This window comes from Lactuca virosa, chromosome 2 (assembly GCF_052849685.1).
Source record: "Lactuca virosa cultivar CGN04683 chromosome 2, Lactuca_virosa_CGN04683_v6, whole genome shotgun sequence".
Taxonomy (NCBI): Eukaryota; Viridiplantae; Streptophyta; class Magnoliopsida; order Asterales; family Asteraceae; genus Lactuca; species Lactuca virosa.
In genome coordinates, this window is record NC_136427.1 from 137,118,116 (window position 1) to 137,140,364 (window position 22,249).

The 22,249-nt window shown below is 33.8% G+C and overlaps 2 protein-coding genes across 2 annotated transcripts; one reads left to right on the forward strand and one right to left on the reverse strand.

Annotated features, from left to right (window-relative positions):
• Window positions 1-1,439: 1,439 nt before the first annotated feature.
• Window positions 1,440-2,574, forward strand: LOC145159528 (ethylene-responsive transcription factor ERF062-like). Its single transcript, XM_079078534.1, has one exon. The coding sequence runs from the start codon at window positions 1,499-1,501 to the stop codon at window positions 2,375-2,377; it is 879 nt and encodes a 292-aa protein (XP_078934660.1). The 5' UTR covers window positions 1,440-1,498; the 3' UTR covers window positions 2,378-2,574.
• A 508-nt stretch (window positions 2,575-3,082) lies between these two features.
• LOC145157801 (high mobility group B protein 15-like) lies at window positions 3,083-6,779 on the reverse strand. The gene is made up of 6 exons (XM_079076792.1): window positions 6,702-6,779; window positions 6,373-6,569; window positions 5,499-5,577; window positions 5,243-5,405; window positions 4,375-4,859; window positions 3,083-3,742 (listed from the first exon to the last, which is right to left on the reverse strand). The coding sequence occupies exons 1-6, from the start codon at window positions 6,777-6,779 to the stop codon at window positions 3,116-3,118; spliced, it is 1,629 nt and encodes a 542-aa protein (XP_078932918.1). The 3' UTR covers window positions 3,083-3,115.
• Between the last annotated feature and the right edge of the window lie 15,470 nt (window positions 6,780-22,249).

Consider the following 22,249-nt stretch of genomic DNA (forward strand, 5'->3'; position numbering starts at 1 on the left):
ATGAATCACACTCCCACTGATCTCAAGTGCTATAAATTATGGGTTTTCCATGGAAACATAAATGGATTCATTGATTTGGGATCGTGCCTGTGGATAGAAGAAAGAAAAAGAGGGGAATAGGGTTATGGAGATAAGCTGCGATTTAAGGGATTATAATACCGAATTCCTTAATTTCAAGGAATATTAAATGTTATTAAGTAATTACCATAATTAAAAATGATAAGATTACTATTATACCTTTATTCTATTTATTAATTTTTTTTTTAAATTCGCATCGGTCCCTACATCCACACAATAGATGTCCATCCACATTTGAACCTACCTCTCTCTCTCTCTCTCTATATATATATATATATATATATATATATATATATATATATATATATATATATATATATATATATATATATATGAACATTGGTAAAGGTGAAAAAGAAACCTTGAGAAAACAGGGCCTCACGTCTCTTTGTCCTCTTAGATCCATGGAAAAAATGTCCCTTTATGTGTGTATGTATGTATAGAAATATAGAATCTGTTAGCATTCCACCACACAATAAGTAATGTTTTAAAAACGTTTACAAAGACTTATTGTTGTTTACTTTCATTTGGTAGACCCTATTTGCATAAATGGAGAGCAGGAGACCTCTTGTTTATTGCATAATTTAATGTAGTTATTGATTTTTCCCGTGCATGCTTTGATATCTTTTTTGGGGGTTTCTTTTAGTGTGAAAAAGATAATTTCTTTTATTGTACTGCCTAAACACGTCTTTTTTTTTTAAATAGTAGATGCCCTATTTGTATTTGTTCTATTCATTTTTCCCTCTAATATGTTAAGATCCAAAAAAGAACAGCAACGGCTTGGTCATAGTTGTTGTTTTCTTGCCAAAATTAGAATAATAATAAGGTTGAAATGCATGTTACCTTCTAATTCGCCTATAAACATGTGCCAATCATGAGTTGGTCCTTTCTTTGATGCCAAAACACAGCCATCAACACCTACAGCCTTCAATATTTTATATTATCTCTAAACTTGTTTATCATATTCTTAATCTAAAGACAAAGTCTAATCATTAACCCAAAAAAGTAAAACAAAAATATAGAAAAAGAGCAATAAAGGTTCATTAGACATCACATGATCACTACTAATAAACTTGCAAGCCTGTGTGTTCTCAAGTTTCACCAGCAAGAAACAATATACAACAATATCTGTTAAACCTCACAATAACACAAAAACTGACGTGTCAATACTTCATTGGTCAACAAAAGAATATCATGAATGGTGAGCACGAAAGCGTGGAACTTTTTTGTGGGGTTTTAATCTTGATGAGCCTTTTTAACTCTAGATCTGACTTTTGAGTATAAAATATAAAATACCAGTGACATCTGGTGGCCTGTAACATAAAATATAAAAAGTCATACTCCCTTCATAGTTCTATATAATTCGAACCTCTCATTTTTTGTCTTCCTAAATTCCATTTCACAAAGTAGATCACTACCAATGGAGAATCATCAGTTTCCTAAGATGGATACTTTCCTCCAGAAAGAAACAATGAGTTCTACTTCTTATTTTCAAGAATATGCCAAACATACACAATTTTTTGCCAATTCCATCATCTGGAATGGCGTTTCAAGATCATCATCATCACCATCATCATCATCACCATCATCATCCTCATCATCATCATCACCATCGTTTCCTATAAATTTTCTTGAAACTTTCTCACAACTCAACCAACCTTCATCACAAGCCACTGAACCATCATTGACGACCATTATGCAACCTCAAAACATGTCAAGTTCTGGTGACTACTGGTTGAAGACAACCAAAACTCAGCCAATGAAGTATACAGGAAGGCAAATTCCCGATACTACCCTCAAAAGGACCTCCTTGTTAGCATCAGTTTGTTCACCAGGGAAGCTATTTAGAGGGGTAAGGCAACGTCATTGGGGAAAATGGGTGGCAGAAATCCGATTACCAAGAAACCGAACACGAGTTTGGCTTGGGACATTTGATACAGCTGAAGACGCTGCTTTTGCATATGACACAGCTGCTTATTTATTAAGGGGTGATTATGCGCACTTAAATTTTCCAAATTTGAAGAACCAGTTGAAAGCCAATTCAATAAATGGAAACACTGCAGCTCTTCTTGAAGCAAAGTTACAAGCTTTATCTCAAAAGGGTATCACTAAACTATCACCACCATTGCAAGAAAACACCTTATCAGAAACTTCAAGAAACTCGGAGGTAAACAATGAAAAAATCAAGAAACAGATGGAAGAAGGAGCATCAGATGTTGTGGAAGGGGTTCAGCTAAGTCGAATGCCATCTTTGGACATGGATATGATTTGGGATGCTATTCTTGTTTCTGATTCTTGACTACATATGCTCATAGATTGTATTTTTTTTTTTTTTATGATGTTTTTGCTCCTTATGGCACAAATCAAGAATCTGCCCATTGTTGCATTTTTTGGTTTCTTTTTCGATTACCCTTTTTTGTTTTTAAATCTTGATTCCAAGTTTTGGTTTTGGTAGGCTTCAACTTTCAAGTGTTAATGGAAACAATTATTCTTTAAGGGTTTGACTTTTATTTATTTTTATTTGGAATTACTAATTGAGGTAGTCACTTTCAAATTTAGGATTTTCTATATGGACCCATTAACTTGTAGCATCTTCTCAAGAACCTATATGGACCCACATAAGGAGTGGGCTTCAATCTTTGCATACATGAGTAAAAAGAACACACTCAATCACAGGTGGTTTCATAATGATACACTAGAAGAAAAGGTCAACGATTTGATTGGACTACTTGTAGCTACTAAGTATCAGGCTACTGTGTTGCTAGAATAATAATTCTTTTATTGAAAGAACTTAATTTTGCCAAATCAACATTCATAATACTGATTTTGTTCCAATGTAAGCAAAGTATCATGTCTCGGAATTACAAAAACACTACTTTACCAACATATTACCAACAAAAACATAGAAATAAAAGACATAAAAGGTAAAACTAAAATCTCTAAAAGCAACATTGTTGAGGAAAGCTAAACTTGATAAAGTCATGAACTACTATTCTCTCGTGTGTCAAAAATGGAGTCCTAATCAAGAAAGGATCCTTCACTTGTCTTCTGTTTCTTTAAAAACTTCTGTATCTTTCTCAAAGTTTTCTGCATTGTACACTAAATCCTTCTCTTGATTGTTATCCGATTCTCTCTTGTTTTCATCACTAATATCAAGAATCATCGGTTGATTATCAGAATTCTTTCCATCTTTCATTGATTCATTTTCAATTAGTGGTTCATTCTCTTGAACAGATATTGAGTTTTGTTGAAGTGATCCATGAAGAAACACCAACTGATCATCTTCATGACCAATATCAAATGATTTTTTATTACCAAATGCTAACTCCTCCTTTGGCTTCATTATAGTATCATCATTTTCACCTCCCATTTCAACTTCTAATGGCATTTCAAGATTTAAGTTCTTATCTTTAGTACCTTCTTCAGCTTCACTGCTGCTCTTTTCATTATCACAATACCCCGAATTCAGTTCGTTTTCAGCAGTTTGATGAGAATTTTCACCATCATTTTCAGGGTTGTCATCCAACATCATATTTGTGTAATACTGTTGCTGCAATGGCACCACTGCATTGTTTATGAGTGGCTCTCTTCTGAAATTCTCTCTGTAATGCTCCATTTCAGTTCTGTAGCGTTCCTTATCTTCAACCGCTTTTTCCTGGTAAACCTGAAGCCAAAAAAAAAAAAAAACAATATCAAGAATCCAACAGAACAGGACAAAAATTGCAACTTTTGTTACACCAAAAAAGAGGAGAAACAATGAGGGACTGGGATTGTGTCAGTGAGACAAAAACTGTCACTTCTGTCCCACCCAAAAAGGTAAACATGACATGACATTACAGGTTTTAACTGTCATTGGGTCAAAAATTGCAACTTTTGTCCCATCCAAAAAAGTAGACATGACATGAAATGACAGAAACAAGTTTCACTGTGTTTGGTGCACATTTGGACTGATACCGGTGTGAAAAAAATTAACAACTTTTGTCCAACCCAAAAAAGTCAACATGACATGACAATATAGGTTTTACTGCATTTTGACGGTAAAATTGCAACTTTTGTCCTATCTAAAATAGTTGTGTTTGGTGCATATTTGGGCTAGTGGGACAAAAAATTAACAACTTTTGTCCCACCCAAAAAAGGTGGAACATTTAGACTTGTTTTCGATCTGTCTTATGTGCAAAAGATGTGAATGACCTCGTAAACATTATAGAAAATAACCCTAGACAGTCTGTCCAGTTTTGTCCTGTGTAACACATGCAAACAAAAATAAGAATATTTCTTCTAATTTTGCATGCTCACCGCCTTCTCAGAGTCTGTTAAATTGTTCCAAAGTTCACCGATCATCCTACTAATCCCTCTATCCTTTCCCGTATGAAGTAATTTAAGCCTGGCATGTTGTTCTGCAAAAAAGAAGTTGTATCCACTTCTATTAGGTTTTGGATGCGCAGGATCCCTCTTCTTCATTTCAGATTTCTTCCTACGTCTACGCCTACACCTAACCATGGTTGCATCTTGAGTTACTTCACATAATGGGGTACACACAGTCGTCTGATAAAGAACCCCGTGTAGCTGCTCTCCACCTATTCCGACACTACAAAGATACCCACTTTCGAATTTTCCGTTGATTATTCCGGTCACCGGAAAACCTAATTCCGGCGAACCGTCATCTGTCTCCGTCCTCAGCCTCTTCCCTGATGCGAGTTCTTGATTTTCAGGTAATCGGAGCATGACTTTATTCATTTCGGACATTGAAGTGAGAGTTGACTTTGTACTTTGCCAAGTATCTGAATTAAAAAACGGCATAATGTCATAAAAGCCCTAAAGTTTTCACGAAATGTATTGTTTTACCTTTTTATGTATTTTTGGTTACACCAAAACCGGAGGTTTGCAACATTTTTTTTTTTTTTCAGTTTTACCCTTTTGTATATTTTTGGTTCATTAAAGGCCTTAAATTTGGTAGAAATGTTCGGTTTAACCAGGTAAACCTGAAAAAAGGGTAACATTGAAAAAAAAAAGTTGCAAACCTCCGGTTTTAGTGAACCAAAAATACACAAAAGGGTAAAACCGGACATTTTGTGAAAACTTAAGGGCTTTTCCAGTGAAAGTGTCGAAAGGTGTAGAAATTAGAATAACATGTAATTGGTCGAGTGAAGAGTTATTAGCATACCAGTAGGAACAGGAGTCCATGCTTTTGCTTTGAAGTAGTAGACTTGTTCAAAATGGTGAAGGAGTGACATGTAATACTTGCGCAAAATAAAAGAAGCATTTGTGGCTGAGGGTGGAAAGTTGAAAACATTAGTCACCTCTCTCCACTTTTTGTCTTCAAGAACCTATATTATTAATTTCAGTTTCATCATGACATGGAAAGAGGTAACAAAAATGATAAGAAAATGAGAAGTAATGGGAAGAAAGATTAAGGGTACCCTTTTAATGCCACCACGGGAAGTGACTTCCATAAATAGGCGATGCAAGTCAAGATCCTTTCCACCAACAATCGGAATCCTACAACATGCAAAGTATTAGAATAACATCAATCTTATGCAAACAATTTATTCAACAACCCCTAGCTGACCCACCATACCAGTAAATCAAGTACTCAACAACTTCCCATATATATAAGGGCAAATGCCATAAAAACCTTTAAGTTTGTAAGTTTTTGTCGGTTTTACCCAAAGTCGTATTTTAGATCCATTAATGCCTCAAATTTGCAACTTTTTTTTTTTTTTTCAATTTTACCATTTTTGCAATTTTATCCGGTAAAACTGATAATTTCTGCCAAACTTAAAGACTTTTATGAACCAGAAAACAAAACTTAAGGGCTTTTATGAACCAGAAAAAAGGGTAAAACTGAACATTTCTGCCAAACTTAAGGGCTTTAATAAACCACAAAATAAAATTGAAAAGAAAAAAAGTTGCAAATTTGAGACATTAATGGACCTAAAATACAACTTTGGGCAAAACCAAAAAAAACTTGCAAACTTAAGGGTTTTTATGTCATTATCCTTATATACAACAATACAACAAGAACTTTATTGAGTTTTTCCAACCATTGTTGTGGGCCCCATATATATTCACCAATTGTAATTAGCCAACTTATACAAAAAAACAATAGAATAATATAAATAAGTTATGAAAAACTGTGGTATTAGTGACACAACAAAAACCTTTATGAAAAAACTCTGGTAGTGTGTAAGGTTTTATAAGTTACATGTGGGCCAATGATTGTTAGTATTGGGCTCATATGATATACCCATATTATTGGAATTGGGCTTAAGGAGTAAAAAAACAGAAGCTTACTTGAATTTTGTTCCCATAGCAGCATGGAATTTCCCAAGAGTATCCATGAAGAGTTTGTAACTGGCCATAACATCTTCATATTGGCCAACTGGAGGTGGATAAAGATAATACTGCATACTCTTCTCTTTGATTGGAACTGAGAATTTGTTTTCTGTAGAAGAAGATGTTGTCATCGCAACTTCACATTCAACCTTCTCCTACCTTTTTTTCCCGACTAAATCCTTACTGAATACACACAAACAAGACAAATTACACTAATCAAACAATACGTCAATATTCTCCCTTTCATTAATTATATGAATCTTCATTGTCTACAACGTGTTTGAAACAAAAATGAAGGAAAACTGTATCCCCATTAATGAGCTTCTCAAGAACAAGGAATCACCTTCGTAAGGAACAACCACCATTTTTGTATTCATCATCAAAATAAATCATCAAAGTAGCCATTGTAGAATATATAGTTTTCTTAGCCATTGATTCTTTTTTAGTGTAATACGACAACTACAATATCTATTATTCTGACATTCTAAAGATAATAAATCTATTTGGGTAAAAGAGATCATATAATAACAATATAATATACAAGAATATACACGTATATCAACGAGTTTTAGAAGGTCTACACAAGGACTCCTATGAGAAAATCTTTAATCTTTAAGTATTTAAAATACTTTTTATAAAATATATATTGCATTTATAAATTTTTTTTATCAAATCGCGAAAATTATTGTACGTTTCCAAAGTTAAAAAAGAAATAGGAAATGCATTGGAGATGATTAAGAACAAGGTTTAAACACGATTTGATTGATAAAAAATGATGAAATCGAAGATTAAGAAAAAGGTATAGAACATGATTGGATTTCTATAAAGGAAAAACACATAAAACAAAAAAGAAAACGAAAACCAAAAGGGCAAAAAGACGATTAAAAGAGAGATCTGTCGTCTACGAGGCTAACTAAAGTGAAGTATCAATCATTGATTAAGCAAGAAACAAAAAGAACCCTACTTTTATTATGAAAGATTACACATTTGATGATGAACAGTAATAGGGTTATGTTTTTTTTTGTGGGTCATCCTAAGAAAGATTGAAAATCATATCTTTGATTAAATTAATGAAAAGAATACAGGCATACAGTTAAAATCCAAGATGAATAATGCGAAAATAACTTACCAAAAGACAGTGACATGGCAGAATTTGCAGAAATGGGATATGAAATAAGCTTTTTAATGGAAGGAGGGTTTGGTGAAATTTATATCGTAAAACTAATTTAACCTTATGATTACGATGTAGAAATGTTTGTGGGATTTTCTATTTTGTTTCGATATAAACTTTGTAGATGATTGTTGAGGATGATGAGGTTGAATGATTATTACTGTTATGAAAATACCCTTTTGCCCTTTAAATCATTGGTTTCAAATTCACAAACTGGAAGTAATGATGAGAAGATTTCGGTATTTTGGTAAATTTATAGACTAAATTCTCTCCTTTTATTTGTGGGTTATTTTTCTTGTTTTTAACACCATTAAATGATCAAATATAATGCGAAAGTGCATATGGCCTAAAATTTACCATGTATGTAATTCATAAGACTCTCATATTAATTTCTCAAATATTTTATCGGTGATCTTGATAGATAATAATAATAATCAATATGAAAATAATCACTGCAATAAAAAAATATCGAAGATGATCAGTAGAGTCGTCGTTTACGTTTTATTTTCATTGATCTTTCAGATTATTTTTAAATACCTGATTATAATTCCGTATCCCAAACCTAGCCTCGGCCCATTGGGTAATCAGTTAGCAAATAACCATCGGATTTATGGATTTATGGGTATAGTCGTGGGTATCATGTATCCCAATTTTTGTTCTTGTTAGGTTACTATTTTTTCACCGAAAGCTCCATTACCTAAAACAGTGGTTCATGAGCCTGCTCTATGAGGGAATACCATTTTTTTTAAAAAAATCATTACATAAAACCCAACCAATATATAATTGAAAAAATGATTTGAATTTTCTAATAAGATCAATAAGTTTAATATCTAAGTTATGTATATAATTATTACCATACAAAGTTTAAGATATCCAAATTTCATGATAAACTAATCCAAATCATAACATCTCTATTCTCTAATATTTATTAAAACAAAAACCTAAATTCAAAAAATGAAGAAATATGGGCCTTGATTACATTTCATTCATAGTTTTTCCACATTTAGATCTTTTTGTTGATATCGCCCTTGACCAAAGTTTTGGTCAAACACAGTTTTTGTTCATCAATCTTTACTATGTCTAATTGCAACTTACGGTCTTACCTTCTACATGTTGAAAACCCTAATCTCCTCTATACACCATCAACCACCATCAAACCACATCTCATATGTGTCTCTCCTTTCTCTCTTGAGTCTCTGACAACCGTTTGTTACCACCACCCTCTGTACGCCGCCGATACAACCTACCATCCATTCCCCTATTAACCCTCATGTACTCACCTAAATTTTTTTTCCTGATCCACCTCCTTCATCAACTTTTCATTGCCCAATTGAACAATCACTATCGTTATTGATCTTACAGGTAACATCTTTGGAAAACCCTATGTGACATCCCCTATTTTTCAGAACCAAAAAAACTTTTCTTTATGCTTTAAAAATCACAATATCTTTGTTTGCGGAAAATCCCGGTACAATAAAACATTTTGCGAAAACTGTCTCGTTTTATTAACATATTTTGAGTAAATATATTATTTTAGAATACAAAACCCTAAGGATGTCATAATTAATACACAACATATGTTACAGCGTAAACACCTAATGGTCCTGAACACTATTGAAGGTTGTCTCTTAATCACTCGACATCTTAATCAAGTTCCAGCAACTTTAGCCCTATTACCTGTGATACATATAATTTGAGTAGGTTAGGTTGGGAAACCTGGTGAGACACATAGAATTTTCAATCCCACAATATTATTATGATAATAATTTATAATTATCAAACCTGCAAAACCAACTGTTACCAAACAATATAGATATATCTCATAACTTAGATATCTATAAAACATCACACCCATACATACCCATCCCAACAGATTCTCACAAATCCTAGTCCACGATTATCATGAAGAATCAACTCACCTGATGAATCGTTTAGAGCAATGGTTTGACTACACAGCTAGGGGTTTCCTTGTCCGATTTAAGTCATTAAGGCAATTCAAGCCATCAGAGTATTTGATGAATATTATATCTCATTTCATCTATGTATGTGAGTTATAAGTCCGCACTAGCAATGTAATTCACAAGACCGTCTAGAATAATCAACTGTTGTCATATTACTCTGGTAGATAACCAGACATACCGTTTCAGTTTCCTGATCGGACCCACCATATTTGGTTGTCCAAAGGAATACAATAGTGTAATCTGGTATATAATCCATACATCGACACCTGATAGTATCACATAACATAATTCTATTCTTCATTCCTATCACACACACACCCTTAATATGATGTTACCTAATATCCAAACTTAATTGAACTAAATATCTTTTATAAGTCTTATCTCATTATTAGACAAAACTATAATACGTGTAATCAACTTACAAAGCTGTTTTCCTGTTTATACTATATTATTGTAATACAATATATGACTATATTTTTATCCAACTTAACTGGAACTAATCATCATTTATATGTCTTAGTTTAAAACTAGACTAGACTCTAATATAAATAGTTAACTTTCAATACGTATTCCATGTAAATGTAATATTATTATAACATAGGGTATGAATAAGTATTTATCCAACTTACTTTGTACTAATCATCATTTATAAGTCTTACTTTATCACTAGACAAGAATATGTTACGTATAAAAAATTTCCAAAACTTTTTTCCTATTTATGAAAATACTTATCATACTACAGGTAATTATATATTGCACAAAATTCAAACGACGAGTATTTCGACATATTTTTAAATATTTTTAAGTAATATTACTTGTATCAAGATTATCACGCAATATCAACCAAAAATACTTTGTGTGTGTGTGTGTCTATATATATATATATATATATATATATATATATATATATATATATATATATATATATATATATATATATATATATATATATATATATATATATATATAATCTCATCTGATTATGTAATATTTTCAAATATACATTTAATACGTATTCAAGATACCAATCAATTAATTCACATATTAGCATAGGATAACAATAACAAGCTTTTAGCATAAATTTAATCTTTTAAGTATTTAATACTTATATTAAATCGTTCTCATGAAAGTAACTAGGCACTCACCATATATAGGTGGAAGACTCACGGGAAAGTCATCTCCTTGACTGACACTTCAGATTCCCCTTTAAAACGACCTAAATACGAATATTACTAAGCTTCAGTATTTGGTTCGTATTTATAAAGGTTATTCGTTATAATGTTTTTCTCAGATTTATCAATAATCCCAAAAGAATACTGACTTGTAGCTGATAAGGAACAACCAAGTAATATCGTATCGGATGTAGGATCCATTTGGTATATAAAGATACGTTGTTTGGAAAATCCACTTTAAACACCTCACATATATAGCCTAGACATTACTCTCATAAGTAGATCGATCAGTATAATGACTGCTATTATTCATAAATCATATTTAAAATTTTATAATAACGACTATGAACATAAATATAAATTACACTTAAAGCATAATAAGTGCACCTTAAATTACCAGGTTTTCTAACAAAGTTTGGAAAGTTTGCAGGCAGAACTTTAACTCTGAAATTTTTTTTTCGTCTGGCTCTCTGACATCGCAGAACCTCACTTAAGTACTCTAAAAACTAAGTAGAATCAGACATGAAAGAATGGATAAATCTAGAGAAAGTTTGAAGAATTGGAGCAAGAAATGAAGAAGAATATGACTTGTATTTAGAGGCTTCTAGACACGGGGCGCGCATACATATCTTCAATGTACGAGCTCCGTTCTGGACGTTCTTTATATCTCTGACTTTGTAACGATGAGTACTACAACCTTCATTTTGACTCCATCGGCTAATTCTCATTCTATTTCAAATTTACAAATTTGAACAGATTTCACCATGTTCGAAGCTTAGGGACCAAGTTTCGCTCATATCTTTCTAAAAAAGAACTCTTTTTTTGACGGGTTTTATATCTACGACTTCATATCGATGAGTACTACAAGTTTCATTTAGACTCCACTCTCATTTTATTTCAAATTTACAAATTTGTAAAGATTTCGTCGCGCCTGAAGAGTAGGGACCAAGTTTCGCTCATATCTTTCGCATACGAGCTCTGTTCTCAACGTTCTCTATATCGACGGATTCATAATTTTATAGATATCAACTTTCGTTTAGATAGTTTTGTCTAACGAGTGACCAGTCTTTATTTCGTACTCTGTGACACATACTATTGTATTGTGTTGTTACGAAAAATTATAATTTACTCATATGAAGTCGGATTTAGGCATTCTTGTTATGAATGGTCCTGTATTTATGAGGACTTTGACTCTCCTTTATATTACTTTGGCTAAAAAGCAACCTATCTCTGGTTCACTTTTTATGACACATTGTCTTATCGGGTTGAACGCAAAACTTAGATAAATCATAACTTTCTCATACGAAGTCAGATTTGGGTGTTCTTTATATCCATGTGCTCATGGTTATGGTCTATGCGACTTTCGTTTAGATTAGTTATCCTAAATAATATTTTATTTTTAATATTATCGCCTAACAATAAATTTTATATTAAGGTTTTCAACAAATATTTTACACTGATAATATTTTATATGATGGTTATGTCACACCCCCAAACCAGAACGGCGGAAACGTTCGGGGGCGGAGGACGTCATGTACAGTATCACAACAATGCATAATAGTAAAACAAGCAACAACATCATCCATTGCATTAATAATATAACTTTAATACAAGTGTGTTCTGTAGTTTATAAGACACCAAAATATGAATCAAAAATAAGAGAGGAGTCTTGAACGTGCTCCGTCTTCTCAAAACCTGGTCATCGGTACCTGTCTACTGGTGACCTGAGAATAAAAGTTATTTTGAAAGTGTAGATCAGCATTAAATCTGGTGAGTTCATAAGTATTTTAGTGTCATTGCTTGTATGAAAGTGTTTGTAAATGTTTGTAAGTTTTTGTAGTAAATGTTTGTATCTCCTAGAAAATCCTATATTTTCTACTAAAAAGTAGCCTTCTACCAAGGCCCGAATGTTCTATAAGTTGTTTGTTTGTAAAAGTGAGTATTTTCCCAAAGTATGACTATCATTATCAAAATATAGTTTTCATTACTGTTTTTGTGAGAAGATCACAATGTGAATGAAATGGGAAAAATAAAGATGTACTGTAGTTTTATCTAAGTGACTACCAATGTACTAACTACCTTAATCCTGTTTGTTTAATTAAGGTAAAATGTGATAAGATTGTAACCATACTTGATTGACTAGTAAGACACGACGTTCGAGACGCCAAAATGGTATGACATTCGTCACCCGTAGACCTGCAGGTCCCACTGTAGCTAGCAGCAAGGTGTAGGATGGTCAATCCCGTATAGATCTATACACAAATTCACGCTCTCCCTTCAGGAGACTCTGGTTACAAAACGTGACACGACAGTATATTGTCGTATCATGAAGTAGTGGCTCACATTAATGTTATAGTATTCTTGTATTTGTATAGTATGTTATCTCTGTCTAGTGTATAGTATGTTCTCTCTGTCTAGTGTATAGTATGTATAGTGTAGTGTATGTTCTCTTAGTTTCTCATCATAGTATGTTCTATCTGTTTCTCGTTATAGTATGTTCTTTATGTTTCTCATAATAGTAAGCTTGTAGTGACTCATGAATGAACTGAATCTTAAATGTTTCATTGTACTAGAAATAGTGAGTAGTGATCCTCTAAACTATACCTATTATAGTTTACTAGTAATGTTATTTGAACGACTGAGTATGTTTGTACACCTTTGCTACCCAAAGGTGCTGAACTGATGTAGGAACTTTTATATCTATACACATATACATAATATATAACTAAGATTCAAACGACACTCGGACAAACAACCGGATACCCTAAGTCCACAACCAAACAAGGAACATGAAATAAAGTGAGTTATCAGTCCTAAGTCCTTTCAACCTTACTTATATAACTATATACATATAGATATGATTTTGACAATATATAAGTTTAAAAGAGTTTAATAGAAAGTTTAACATATAAAAGAGTTTTAACCATTTGAATGGTAACAATTGACTTGATGTCAGTTTATAAAAATGTTTTGAAGAGCTTATTTGATAAAACAGTTTGAAGTATAAGAAAATCCACTTGTTTGATAGTTATTAATCACATGTGATTGATATAATAACTATAATAGTTCTACTTGTATCCCCCCCCCATAAAAGCATTTAAAATATAAGTTAAGGGGTATGAACTCACCTGTAGTGAGTGATACGAATGAAAGATCGATTTAGGATGATAAGTGTCAAGTGAAGCCTCGAGCACAAACGGATCCTAATAGCATATAATGATACATATATGGATATAATTAGTGTATATACAACTAATCATTCAAGGAAACCACCTTAGGGACTAGGAAACACTTGGATTGAAGTGTTTAAATCACAAAGGATTGCATCTAAGGGGTTTACGGCCACACAATGGAGTTTACGGCCATTGTGTTTACGGCCCAATGTGTTTACGACCATAGGGTTTACGGCCCTATGTGTTTACGGTCGTACACTCATAAATACACATGCCTAAAAGTGTTTTATGGTCCTATTCAGCATCAAGGAAGGGTGTCTTGACCCATTCCTAGCCTTAAGAAGAGTTTATGGCCAAACTAGGAGATTTAACAAGGGTTTACGGCCAAGGGAGATGCTCATGGCCGTAAACTTTCATTGATCTTGGGAAATGGTTGATTTCAAGGGTGTAATTTAAGAGCTTCTATAGTATAACTAGTATATGGAAGGATACTTACGTTTTGAAGCTTGAAAGGGGGTTCACGGTCCAAGAACTAGTATGTGTTCTTGGTGTTCTTGGTGTTCTTGGTGAAAGTGTTGAACACTTGAAGATCTACCCAAAAACCTGAATTTCACGGATGAAATCGAAGAATGATACTAGATTAAGAAGGATAACCATTAATACAATGGTAGGAAAGCTTACTCTTTTGAAGATGAAGGTGAAAATCTTGATGATAGTTGAGAGAGAATCCGAAATCTAGGCTTGGAAGTGTAAGGAATGACTAGAAATGAAGGTAAAACTCATATATGGACATGAGTTTACGGCCAAGGAGGTGCTTACGGCCATAAACTCTAGTTTACGGTCGTAAACTCCTTATTAATGGAGTTTTCGGCTTGTATGATGCACACTGCACTCTAGAATACACTTCCTAGCATTCCTACTTGAAGGTATTAGGCTTATAACATTCAAACAGACTCTAAACAGTGCTAAAATATAGCAGAAACGAGTCTGACTTTGATTGAATTGAATGACTGTACAAGATAGAAATTTCGGGTTGTCACAGGTTATCTACAAATATTTTACACTAATAATATTTGTTTACATATCATGTATACGATAATTATTTATTAGCTCGTAACACATATGAAGAATAATTACTCTATTCAACGAGTTTAATTGTTCGATAAAATATATAATAATTATTATTATACCCCAAACGTCTAGCCAGAATTTGCGGGCGTAACACCTTAGCCAGAGACACCATTGTTGAGGACATGTTTCCTTCCCTTACCATGTTGATGATATGTATCCTTATCCAACTCGGTGTTTGTTCAAATCTGAAGCACATAGATTAAATTATTTGTTCGAATTCTCTATATCATCACTTTTACGGATGTAAATCCAATCAAATGATTTCATTTTCACTATGAAGTAAGAAAATGGTGAAATAGATATTTTATTATTGTTGATTGTAAAGGATAAACAAACGTGTTTATTTAGTAACCTCGCAAATTTGACAATGAAGGATTTGAACATAAGTATCCAATGAATAAATGAGGAAACATTATTTGCATTTTGCAATTTTAAAACCAAGAAATGGCTCAAACATCTATTAGTGATCATTTGTATGAATCAAACTTCTGTTGAACTAATCTTAGCTATCATGCAAGTTAATGATACCTTAAAGATCCATGACAATGAATCACATGTCAAAAGATTGCAAAAGGTCATAATCGTTCATTCAGAAAATATAGCTTCCAGAAGTTTCTGGAATGATTACTCCTGTCTTTGCAAGGATATCCAAGTTGTTTTGAGGAAAAATGTGAATAATATCAAACATGAGTACATGAAATTGTTTCAGTTTGAGAACATGTTGCTCCCATTTACTTGGATTGTAATAAGAATAGATGGCTCTCACTTCCACAGGTAAATTATTAAACAAATGGTTATTTCTAAAAAAAATTGTATTTGGTTTCTTATTATTTTTTTCACTAGATTTTCTGAGGTTCGAGTATCTGAGAAGCCTAATGATGAGCAAGATTTGAAACTTATGAACTAATGTGCAGTTGCTGTATTAGAGGATTTTAAGGACATAGTTTTTGCATATGGAGTGAGTGATGAATACACATAAGTTTGTTAATGTGGATTGTTATTGATTATTGATTATTAATCATTGATCTTGTTATACTATTACCACCAACATATTTATTTTCAGCTTTATCTTAAAGAGAAAGACTCAACTTTATCTCAAAGAGTTTTGTTTTTAACAAATCCATCTCATATCATTTGTCAAATTTTCAATGTCGTCTTCATCTTGCTAACATATGCCATTACAATTTTTGATAAAGTTTTCAGGACACTACCATAAACAGATCATAAGTTCTGTATACCTACCACATGACTCAATTTTTAATGTTATAATGATTCATCCAAACATCAATATAAAAACATTATCCACTCCTCTTTTTATATATTTTCATGTATTTTTTTAATTATTGTGTCAGTTTTTATACTTTTATATGTTCCCCCGCGTTTTACACGGGTCATAATCTAGTAACTAATAAAAACAATATCATAAATCTTCATTCCTATATTAGATTAAACTCACATAATCTATTCATTGAGTTGAATATTTGCCAATCCAATTTAAAACAGAAGCAAATAAAAATCATTATTTATATTAATATTTAAAAGGAAACATAGGTTTAAATTAAGCATTCTAGATTTGTTTTATGGATAATGATTTAAATAGTAATTACATATCAAACTTCATATTTCTAATATTACATATAATATTTAAATATTATTTTGAAATCATATTTAAATACAGTTGGAAGTCGGAACATAAATTTTTCGTAATTCGGCCCCTTTTGCTTTTACAAAGCTCTTATGTTTCTGGTACAACAACATGATCCGAACTTTCTGGATTTTGCACTTCATTAGTGCCAAAAGTCATATCCTTATGCCTTTGAATCGATGAAAAACACATCTCATAAAAAATCACATCCAGTGACTCGACAACGGTGTTAATTGGTACCAAATCATTAGATTCTATTACATAGAACCTACATGCCTTGGAATGTTCAACATATCCAATAAATATACAATTTATTCTACGTTCTCCCAAAGGTTTTATTTTGGGCTCAATATGTTTTACAACTGTCTGATATCCCCAAATCCAAAATTAGCTTAAATCCATTTTTTAACCAAAGTTCATACGGGACAATTTTGTTCTTTTTATTTGGAACCTTATTCAACAAATAGTAGGCCATTAACATGGTCTCTCCCCAAAATCTCTCACTCAATCGCGAGTAAGAAAGAATCAGTTTTACCATTTCTTTTAAAACTCGATTTTTGTGTTCAACAGTTTTGTTTTGTTGGGGCGAGTAATGTAACAATCCGAAACTTTTTCCGTTATCTATACCCGATTTCCGTTAATAAAATTTGGGGTTTTATTAAATTCCGTTAACATTCTTAATTTGGGAAAAGATCTTACTCTTTTAAATCAATAATATGTATTTATCCAAGTCGGAATTAACCGGAAATCACGCGAAAAACTCGAAACTTCACTCGCCAGCCCGAGTTCACGGCCAGGAAGAGTTCACGGCCAGGAGTTTACGGCCGTAAACTCGTGACCGTAAACTCGAGACCGTAAACTCGTTTACGGTCGGCCGCAAACTCACCCCCCTATATAAGGGATGAATGGCCTTCATTTCGGACTCTAAGCACTCAAAGGACTTTCTCTCTCTACTCTCTCTCTTCAACCATCGATTTTAGCTCAAGAATCCCTAAGAATGTAAGTGATTCTTCACTTCTATGGTGTTTCAATCCCTTTTCTATTGATGAATCCATGTTTCATCTCATAAAGTTCATCTTTTTCTAGATTTTTCTCTCTCACCAAGAACACACTAGTTCTTAGAGGCTAAAAATCGCATTTCAAGCATTCTCATAGTAAGTAGCTACTCTCTATGCTTGTTATCTGCTTGAAACTTTGGATTTCCACCTAAAAATCGACCCAAAAGACATGAGCACGAAGAGTTTACGGCCGTACACCCCGCCTTGGCCGTAAACTCTAGTAAATGATCAAGGTTTGACCTTTAGCACCTCTTTTGCTATGCAAAAGACTCGGAACACTCCCAAGAGGCTAGAAAGGACCTTGAAAACCAAAAATCCTACATTTCACCCAGTGTTTACGGCCGTAAACTCATGGGCCATAAACCCACATGCCGCAAACCCATGGGCCGTAAACCCATGGACCGCAAACACTTGGGCCGTAAACCCCATTGGACCGTAAACTCATGGGCCGTAAACCCTGTTGGGCCGCAAACCCTGACCGTACACCCCTAATTACGGCCGCAAACTCCCTAGCTTCAATCACGTGTTATTCTAACACTTAGTTTCAAACGATTCCTAGTCCCTAAGGTGGTTTCCTCCATAACATATAATGTTATGTCCTTGTCTGATACATATATGTGATACCATATGTTAATAGGATCCACTTGCGTACAAAACATCAGTTGACACTCAGTATCCACGCCGACCTTACACTCGAGTCTTACGACAAACTGTGAGTTCATACCCCTACATTTTCCATATTTTCAATGTTTTCAGGGGGGAATACAAGCTAAACATAAATGTTTTCAAAACTTATGCAAACCTCATACTTTAACCCTTTTGGACTGTGTTGAGCATAAGGGACGTTTTCACAAAAATTGCATAGTTTTCCGGACATGCTATTCACTATACATGCAGACTATAATTGATATAGTTTGGGATTTTTCTAAAACATATCAAGTATAGAAACTTTCACTACTAAACATATGCACTAAGACAGAAACAGTTTACAGTAATTATCACTACATACGGTATACATACGGATTTTTACTATGGTAGAACGCTACTACACTACATGTAAACTAGATTGTACGATACTGTGAGGCGCTACTTCACTACTGTACCCTTAGGTGTACAGGGATAAATCCTACCATAGTATAACCAGAGTCTCCTGGAGGGAGAGCGTGAGATTTGTGAATAAATCTATTCGGGACTGACAATCCCACATCCGAACTGCTAGCTACAGTTAGGCGGGCACGCCTGGGATGTACAAATGTCATTTAACTCAACGCCTGAAGAACGTTGGAAAGGTCACTAGTCATATCAAGCATGGTTATACGACTCACATTATGTATAAATCACCTTTAGTTTACAACCTGGTACTCTTCAACTATTCTATTTATACTAAATAGAACTAACACACACTACGTATACTGGCTGAAGTCAGGGTTTTCAAACAGAACCGATTATGCATTGGTTTCACATACAAAATACCTATACTTCATGATTAGCCCTAACTAGTCACATGAGGTAGTATTTTCGCATATCACTACGGTTTTCAGTAACGAACATTCATGGTTTTATACGGAAATTGATAACACTACTCTTTCACTAAAGAAAATATCGGATTTTCTTGAAACTATACAAACATTTCTGCTAGCTCATCATCAAGTTTTCATTACGAACTACTGCTTATGAACTCACCAGTGTTATGCTGATATTTTCAAACTGCTTGTATTCTCAGGAAATCAGTAGACAGGTACCTGCTGGGTTTTTGAAGAGTTGAAGCAATAAGAGTTTAATGTTTATATTCATACAAACTATATGATGTAATTCAAACAATTTTCAGAATCGATGTAAACATTTTTACTTAAGTATTCATTGTAATGGTTGCGTTGCTATGATTGCTATTATTCATTGGTTGTGATGCTACACATGACGTCCTCCGCCCCGGAACGTTTCCGCCATCAGTTTCGGGGTGTGACAAGTAAGGTATTATGGTTTCATGAATGATACCCACTGATTGGGAGTATGTGAGATCTATAACTTCACCTCCATTATAAGTTCTAAGACATTTAACTGGATTGCCTAATTGCAATTCCACCTCGGTTTTGTATATTTTAAACTTTTCCAATGCTTTGTTTTTTTCATTAAGCAAATACACTGTAACACTCATTTTTCAGGTACTTTTCATTCATAGGTTAAGTATAATTTTTCTTGCAAATATGGTCCTTATGCAATGCTTACGTAGGGCGTAAGTCATTAAGTGGACGTGAGGGATTTATGCTCTACGCAGGGCGTACAATCTCTACGTAGGGCGTAATTTCTCAAAACCCAAACCCTAATTTTTAGGGTTAAGATGCTATTTAAAGAACTTAAGTCCCTTGAGGCCTCCCTTATCATTAGCCTCCACTCTCCCCAGCTGTTATTTCGAAACCCTAATCCTTTGTGAGCTTTTTTGAGCCATTTTGTGTGTTCTTGGTGCATATTGTAGAAGGAGAAGTTTACCATAGTGGATTGGTGTGGCTCAAGCTTGAAGATCCAAAGCTTTCATCTTATTTACCAACTTCTTCAGAAATAAAGTTCTCACATTTATGGTTCTTTGGAATTAGATCTAGATTAGCTTCTTGTTTTAAATGCTTTTAGTTCCATGATGTTGGTTCTTATGAGTAAAAGCTACTCCATAGCTTAAGGTTGTCATTTCATGTTCTTTCCGAGGATCATAAGTCATAAAAATTGGATCTTTGTTGCTATCTTTCACCTATGCAAGGGTTTGAGGTCATCAACGGGTGATATGGATTTAGGGTTTGGTTTTGGGCTCCATTAAGCCATGTAAAGGCATAAAGTCGGGAACTTTATCCTTTTAGACGTCCATTAGATTCAGATCTGAGTGTTGAATGTTTGGTCTTAAAGTATTAAGGACTTAATATGGGAGTTGGAAAACAGTGAGGTTACATAGGTGTAAACCTGGCTACGCATCACATAGCCTGATTTTGGCCCTGTTTTCTGTGGAAAGGTTCTACGTAATCCGTAGAGAAGGAGTACGCATGATGTAACCCCATAAGAAGAATTAGTCATTTTTAGGACTTGAGGCCATGTTTGGAAGGGACTAGCTTGGAAGGGTAAAATAGTCTTTTACCCTACAGAGATAGAGATAGAGATAGAGAGAGAGAGAATATGTAGTGAACCCTTGATTATGGATTATCACCTTGATTGTTAATTAGGGTTGTTTTGGATATGTTCAGTGTGATGAGCTTTTGTAGCAGCAGCGAGTGTGAGATTTGTTTATCTTCGGATTGAGGTGAGTCTTTTCACTGTACTTGTGGGTCAAAGGCATCAATGACGGCCCATTGAATTATGTTTGTAGGATGATAGTGGTATTTGTGACACTTGCTGATATTCCTATATGTGCTTGTTGTCTTTGTGACTCTTGCATGTATATATATATATATATATATATATATATATATATATATATATATATATATATATATATATATATATATATATATATATATATGGGCATGGCCCATTATGCTGTGGGGGGGGGGGGGGGCGTATGAAATTTGGGAGGGCCCGTTAAGTTGTGGTCAGGGCCCATATGCAATTTTGGCGGGGGCCGTTATGTTTTGGGCGAGGCCTGTTTATATGTATGTGGTATGTGGTATTTTGGGGAACTCACTAAGCTTTGTGCTTACAGTTTTATGTTTATGGATTTAGGCACCTCCGGTTTGAAGGGGAAGGGTCTGGCGTGATCGCACAACATCCACCAGTGTTCTGCATTCTATGCTTTTGTTTTGTACCCTGATAACTTTGATACATTTTCCTTACACTTGATTGGGTATTTGGAATGAACAAATGACTATTTTGGTTAACTTAAAGAAAGTTTTTACTTAGTATTTTTTGGACGTTACAAGTTGGTATCAGAGCCTTGGTTTGATGGATTCAGATACACTCTTGGGTGTGTCTGAACTCAAACTGAGTAATTGGTAAAATATTTTAAAGAAAACAACTTTTCTAAAATAAAAAATATATATATTTCTAAAAAGAAAAGGGGTGTGATGCGTGCAATAGGTCGAGCTCAAGTAACTATTTCCCAAAATACCCATATATGCGTTATGTTATTATTATGATACGAGTATATAAGAATTGCATGCTAGATTAGGGCTAAGGATTTGCTCAATATTGCATGATAGAATGCTAAGAGAGATGCCTTTATATGCCTGTTTGATTGAGTTTGTAGAACTGCATGCTAGTATGGAATTCAGATGTGGATAGAATAACCTGATTAGGTGATGCACTGGATGGTACCACTTGGTGCTCGAATGCTACTTGCTTTGTGCTTTTAGAGACCCCAATGATGTCAACAAACTATTAAGCAAATACGTTAAGTTGTTGTTATGGGGACTAGGTAATTTTAGAAGGTTAGGTTCAACTCTATTGTGCATCTCTCGTTTGAGTCCAACTGTCGTAGAGAGGGACCTAGCAGTCGAAGAATTATCTAGCGCCAGTGACATGTAATTATATCCGTGAGGTAGTTAGAAG